The sequence below is a fragment of the Montipora foliosa genome, chromosome 5, assembly GCF_036669935.1.
Source record: "Montipora foliosa isolate CH-2021 chromosome 5, ASM3666993v2, whole genome shotgun sequence".
NCBI classification, from domain to species: Eukaryota; Metazoa; Cnidaria; class Anthozoa; order Scleractinia; family Acroporidae; genus Montipora; species Montipora foliosa.
The window spans coordinates 6,112,793-6,120,292 of NC_090873.1; the positions used below are offsets into that span (position 1 = coordinate 6,112,793).

The 7,500-nt window shown below is 38.3% G+C and overlaps 1 protein-coding gene across 1 annotated transcript in view; it reads left to right on the top strand.

The window, feature by feature from the left end:
- LOC138002894 (uncharacterized) overlaps positions 1 to 7,500 on the top strand; it is a 28,047-nt gene that overhangs the window by 20,362 nt on the left and 185 nt on the right. The window contains exon 3 of the mRNA XM_068848877.1: positions 6,678 to 7,500. This exon is cut by the window's right edge and continues 185 nt beyond it. Coding sequence (XP_068704978.1) covers positions 6,678 to 6,772 — 95 coding nt within the window. The 3' untranslated portion in view covers positions 6,773 to 7,500. The remainder of the gene's footprint in view (positions 1 to 6,677) is intronic.

A 7,500-nucleotide genomic window follows, 5' to 3' on the forward strand; every position in this document is an offset into this window, starting at 1 on the left:
GTTTTCTTTTTCTTTCGATTGTTATAAATTTTGACAAGAAATTTGCAAATTCAACAGAAAGATCACAATCGCCCAACTCTCAGAGGTTGACCATTGTTTCTGGAAAATCAAAAATTTACTCTCCAAGACAAGGTTATTTATCACCAGCTAATTCCATCGTTTTGGTAATAGCAGCTACTTTATTATTCATCAGCGTCACAATCTTTTGCCGATTTTGGGGGTCGTTTTGTTGAAACTCAAGCACGCTTCCAACAGACCTGTTTATTATCGTGACTTATGCGTTACCACAAAAATTCTCCCCGTATCACATTTCAGCACATGTATGCAAATTTGCTAAGCTCGAAAATTACACAACATGATAAATTTACAAAAGCTGGAAATTTCACTGAAATATTTTCCACCGAAACATTTCTTGAAACAAGCAACATATTTGCTATAAGAGGCAAGAAACCCTTCCTATTTCAGTTGCGTGCGTGCAAGCGAAACACACAATCACAAAGCATACGCAATTAAATAAATTTCTGACAGTTCACATTCAACCCTTTTCGAAAGAACCTTGACCGTAAATAATAAAGCACAAAAGAGACAACAAGCGTTCATTGAAGTAATTTTTCACTGCCACATTTCCATTTTTTTTTAACCTTTGCAGAGTTGAGTACAAAATGAATGTTACTTGCCAGACAAACAGGCAAACTTTAAATAGATGCGACTTTAGTAAACACTGTGAGACACACAACAGAGATCACAGATCTACTTGTGGTGTTCGATTCCTTCTCTGTCTTTGTTGAACCCGAAAGTTCCCAGAGAAATTTCCATTTGGTTTCAGTGTTGTACGTAACACCACCTTGGCGAAATATTAGAAGTACAGCATATTTTGATTTCGGCTCGACGGGCGAAAGATTCACGCTGTCGAAGTCCATTGCTCGTCGCTTTTTTAAGATTCCAGATCTTTATGTTTCACCGCCTGTCTTGACGTTCCATTCCTGAGCTCCATGTGGGTATATTTTCTTTAAAGATGTACTAAAAAGCCATTCGCGTTACAATGACTTTCGACGCCATTACAGGTTAATTGTGCAGAGCAAACTACGCATTACCCCAGCCCCCTCAAACCTAACAAAATACGCACAGAAGACTCTATGCACAAAGACACCACTTAGCAGGGGAGTGACAGGCAAGACTTTTCCCGACACGGAAAAAAATAACAAAAAAAACCCACGAAATGAAACCGGGATTCCGACTGGGTTTCGCAACCCAGTAAATATATGTTATTTGCCAGCTGAGGCCTTGAAATTGCTGCCCGAGGCTGCAGGCCGAGGGTAGCTTTTTTTTTTTCATCACCTAGGTTATGTCCCTGCAAAGGTTGAACTTACCAGCAATATGCCTTGTGGTGGACCAAACTTTTAACAAACTATTTCAAAAAAACAAAAAAATAGTGTTTCGTTTCCGGAATGGTAAGGGCAGCTAGGAGGAAAGATAGAATACTGTAGTGTGGGTCACTTGGCCGGTCACTCTTATTTTGCGTTGTGTATTGAAACTCTCGAGAAATGCAGATAGAAATGTGAACGCAAACTCTCTGAACGGTGTTCCTTGGTATCAATATGCATAATTAGCTTTTAAACGCATAACGCAAGGTGCAATAGAACGAGACAACACACGTTCGTTGCAAACAGCTAGTCGATTTTACTATAGACGACAAACTGCCAAGTGAACCTTGGACTACTAACTGAGGCTTTCAAAGCTAGACCCTGCCTATTAAAGAAGCCAATTGCACGGGTTCTACTAAGTAGCAGGTAGGCATTACACGTGCTCATTAGCAATAATGAATGAGGCTGTAACAGGTGTACGTTATAATCTGAGATCTAGGAACAAGGTCTTTCGTTTTATTTACAACAAAGCCGTTGATTTTATAACCTTGAAAGGCCGACTACAAAGAACGCGAAGATAAATATCACGACCTGAATAGCCCTTTTAGTACGGTCACGTACCATTAACCGTATTTTACTGATAGGGCAGTAAAATCTGATTTAAAGAGAAGAACAGATACTTGTTTATGTGCACAATACATCGAAGCATAAAGTCTACAAATACCTATTTTACCTTCAAATACTTACCCCTGCATAACATTTCAAATTCCGTTTTCCGTGAATCTTCTCATGATTACATGTGTCACACACGAACCATGGCAATTACTAGCTTGACAATCACTGGTTCTTCGTTAATCCAATTTATTACTAAGACTTGTTTGCATTACTAATTAACACGAAAAGGGATAACTTGTGAATTTTTAACAATATATCGCTTTAATCTAACCCAAAATCATTCAGATATTCAAATCCTATGCATGATCCATTTCCTTCGCTTTTGTGTTTGTCAGCATTATGATTTGCAATATTTCAGGTTTACGTGTTCACAAGTTTGTTTTTGTGTCTCGTAGATGTTTAGATGGTCACTCTAACTCGCTGTGTAAATAGTTCACCTTGAATTCAAAATATAGATACGTTTCGTTTCTGAGAAAACAAAACATCAACATTCTTTTACAAATCGTACCGTACCGGGTATTTCTGATTTCTGTATTAAATTTAAGTTTCATTTTGCATTTACTTGTTCATCCACGCTTTTTGGAAAAGTGTTACATACACTGTACCACTTGCTTAGATTTAAACGCATACCTGAGGTAGCTCCTATAGTTGTGTCTACGAGCAAGTGATCTCCTAGGCTAGTAATACGATGAAATGTGGATGACCTCGGTACGTTGTTAACCAAATAAGTTCCAGCAAGTTTCCTCCTTTTTCTGCTGTTATAAAATAGACGTCTCAGCCTTTTCTCTGTAATTCTGTTCGGTTCTCGGGCATGTCTAGGTCAGTGCTTACGCAAATCACAACTAAAGTAAACACACTTTTGCTTATCGAGACCTGTATTTCTCCTTTGGAATCATTGACAATCAAATAACTTTACAGCCTTTCAAACTACATCAAAGTTATTTTCTAAAGAGCTGATCACAGTCTCCACTGATGACGTCAAATCTTGTAAAACTAGAACAGAACTATACACACAAGATGGCAGTGAACACGATCGCTAATATGGCTAGTTAAACAAAGGATATAAGCTAGACCATTCCAAGAAACAAACTGTTTAACAAAAATGTGACTTTTTCGCTTTTGTTTTGCCTCCACTTTTGTCCAGAAATGCACGCAGTCGCAAGAATAACAAATATAACAACTGTACTAAGGAAATACCGAAAATAACAATTATAGCAAAAATAACGAAAATAAGGAGCCACACTGGCAAATATAACAGATCACTGAAAGAGAACAGGGAAAGGTGCTTCACAAATGTAACAAAAATACCGAAAATAACAATTATAGCAAAAATAACGAAAATGGCAAATCAAGCGAGCCATACAGGCAAATATAACAGATCACACTGGCAAATGAAGCAAATGCACTAGCAAAAGCACTAGCAAATGAAGGAAGCGACAGCAAAGCAAACGACAGCAGCAAGAATAACCATTCTTCAAGGCAGACAAGGGAAGGGGGCCCCACAAATATAACAAAAATAACGAATAAAGCAAGCGATAGCAGCAAGAATAACAAATATTCAAGGCCGACAAGGGGAGGGGGCCCACAAATATAACGAAATTAACGAAAATAACAAGTATGGCAAAAATAACGAATAAAGCAAGCGACAGCAGCAAGAATAACAAATATTCAAGGCATGCCTTGAAGAATTGTTATTTCTTGCAGCTGTGGCTTGGTTCCTTTGTTATTTTCGCTAAGTTTGTGATTTTCGTTATTTTGGTTATATTTGTGGGGCCCCCTTCCCTTGTCTGCCTTGCGGAACTGTTATTCTTGCTGCTGTCGCTTGCTTCATTCGTTATTTTTGTTATTTTCGTTATATTTGTTGGGCCCCTTCCCTTGTACAATGATACAATGATTTGCTATTAGTCTCTCCCCATACGGGGCTTTTCAGAACTAATTTTACAATACTTTGTGGGGGACTTTAGCTAGACTGCTTGTTACGCAGTTTACAATTAATTTTAGGGAAGTGAAAGATGCCCCCATCCAGAAAGGTTAGACCACAACACCGGGGACTACGTCTCCTACTCTTATCGAACAGTGAGTGGGTTCTTTAACGTCCCATACTATTTAATTTCCAACAAGGGTTATGAGACGGGACCTCCGGTTTACAGTCCTTATCCGAGAAGACTTGAAAGTCTAACCATTTGCAGATGTAATTACAAAGGCAGCACATTCTCCTCAGTTATTTTAAGACCCTGAGTGTTCGTCCGGCCGGAGTCGAACTCACGACCTCCCGCATGACAGCCCGATGCTCAACCAACTGAGCCACCGGTGCGCGGTGAACGCGCACCGGTCTGCCTTTAAGGATTGTTATTCTTGCTGCGGTGGCTTGGTTCCTTTGTCATTTTCGCTAAATTTGCTATTTTCGTTATATTTGTGGGGCCCCCTTCCCTTCTCTTGCTTGAAGAATTGTTATTCTTCCTTCTGCCGTTTGCTTCATTTGTTATTTTGGCTTTAAGGATTGTTATTCTTGCTGCGGTGGCTTGGTTCCTTTGTCATTTTCGCTAAATTTGTTATTTTCGTCATATTTGTGGGGCCCCCTTCCCTTCTCTTGCTTGAAGAATTGTTATTCTTCCTTCTGCCGTTTGCTTCATTTGTTATTTTGGCTATATTCGTTATTTTTGTTATTTTCGTTTTATTTGTGGGCCCCCTTCCCTTGTCCGCCTTGAAGAAGTGTTATTCTTGCTGCTGTGGTTTGCTTCATTTGTTATTTTTGCTATGTTTGTTATTTTCGTTCATACTTAACAAATGTTTTGCTATATTTGTTATTCTTGCGATTGCGTGCATTTCTGGACATATGTGTTGTTTTGAGAATGAAAGCACCGTAATTAGTAACTTTTGGAAGCAAATTGTTGTAAGTACAGCGAACGCGGTCAACAAAATTTCCCGTAATTCTGGGTGCGCCTTATAACAGGGTATTTAGGTGAAATTTTCAGTTTGCTTACTTGTCACAATCGTCTTCGAAAGTTAAGGAATCATAAAATAAATGTGAAAGCCCATCACTCGGAGCCTCAATCTCCCATATAAACCCTTGGAGACAACCTTTGCCCGTATCTTTTTATTTTTAGATGTTCGAATTCCCACGAATTCATTACGACGCCCAATCAGAACAAAGTTATTGCATTACGTCACAAGCAGTCACGCACCAGTGATCGCGTTCGTCTCACAAAATGTTTTAAAAATAAAAAGATACGGGTAAAGGTTGACTCAACGATATAGTCTGGATGGAGGCTCCGGGTTATGGGCTCCTGCCTTAAGTTCCTTTGGTAAATTATTAAAAAAGGTTGACCCACTATATGCGAAGGATTTCCGACCCATTTTGATTCTGCGTTTTGCAGGTTGAGATAGTTCTTTCTTCTAGAGTTCCTCAAATGAATACTTGTACGGTATTGAAACTTGGTATTAAGATATTCTGTAGCAAGATTGTTAAGGCATTTAAAAACCATCACCAAGTCATTGCATATAAGGTTCTTTACCCTATAAGCCATTTGATTTTAGTAGGAAAAAGTACTGGAGGCGACAATTTGACGACGCTGTGTTTGACAAAACAAATGCTGTGACTAGGACCCAGAAATTTTTGGAAGTATTCGAATAACCTTGGGAAGTGTCGAACGACTTTGGATATGATCGGGACGTTTTCGAAAACCCTGATAAAATTGTCATGCTCTGTCAGACTCTGTCATGCTCTTGACTTGGAAAACGTTGGCTTAGGTAAAACCAACAAGCAGCTCACTCCGGATCTCACCTCCACTCCTTTTTGCCTACTGAGGGGACTCATTCCAATTCCCAATAGCTCGCCAACTCCCAACCTATACACGCATGCAGCCTAATACCTTATTGGTGGTTTTCACTGTCATGCAACGAAAGATAAAATTCGAAAAAATTTACCCACAGAAGCTACGAATTTTATATATCATAGATTATAATTAAATTAACGATTTCTCCAAGTCTCGGGTCTGTACGCCGTTCACGAGTTATTCGCCGAAACGTTCCAAGCAAATTTACGAAGCTCACTATGGAGGCGCCTTGTTTGTGTTCTTTCGGGGAACACAAATATGGCCGCCGTGATGACCGAAGAACCAACTGGAACTCTGGAACTCAAACTGGCTATAATAACGACTACGTTTTGGCTTATGAGCTGTTATACTTCCACATAAATACCACTTATATATAAACTCGAAAGGAGAGGCCTTTTCAAAACAAAACTGCTTTGTCACGGCACTCAGCTTGATGTCACAAGCTAAAATATTCAAAATGCTCTGTTTTAAAAACAAGGACACTACCAAGCTGAAAATTTTCAAAACGATGAATTTTTAGTTTAGCTTGATCCTAGTGACAATGAAATATTTAGCAGGCGCAGCGAATCTTGAATTCGGAATTTCATGACGTCACATGAAAACGACGAACAGAGGGCAGCTTTGCTACTTGGCTAATCTAGCCTTTTTGCAGAACTGTTTTAAAAAGGTTATAGAGAGTGAACGTAAATGTATTATGAAAACAATTATAAATGTGTTTCGGATGAAACGTTTCTTCGATTTGAGAGACTTCTTTCACGTCTCAGATATAATCAGGCCAATTTCGTTTTTCTCTTTTATTTAGAGCACACCAAGAATGCCCGCCCAAGTACCAAGAACAAGCATCAAAAAGCACAGGCCAGGAGGAACAGGGAGCAGAGTAACAGTAAAAAGGGATGAACTGGAGCATTTTCTAACATCAGCAATCGGTTTAACATAACTTAACACCGCCTAAAACGTTTAATTAAAGTGCTACTACGATCAAATTTTTGATATCCGTTCTTTTACATTATTGTGAAAAATATGATTTTCCTAGATATCTTGCAAAATTTCCATCCATTACGAACTTTAGAAGTCAAGTTTCTTGGACTTTTATTTCCGACAATTCACAAGGCTTGGATGAAAATTTGAGGAAATGAGATCATTTTCTCAAAATACTTCACGGGTTGAACTTTTAATAACAATTAGTACAGAGAATTACACAAAAATGTTACATGAATAGCTTTTGTTCTTCTACTGCGATTTTCTATCCAAATTGTTATTATAATTTCAACCCGTGAAGTATTTTGAGAAAATGACATAATTTTCGCACATTTTCGAGGCAATAATGGCTAATTTGCAAGAAAACAAAAAAATATTAAAATGACGGCCATTTTAAAAAAGGTGTATAGCGGTCGTAAATTGTCGGAAATAAAAGTCCAAGTAATTTGACTTCTAAAGTTCGCAATGGATCGAAATTTTGGAAGATATCAAGGAAAGTCGTATTTTTCACGTTAATGTAAAGAAAGCGAATATCAAAAAAATTGATCGTAGTAGCACTGTAAGGTTCCGTTGCTTTTAAGTTTTATCCTTTTTTACAACAAATAAGGTTCCACAAGTTTGTTAAAGGGTAGGTTTTAGGTAAGAGT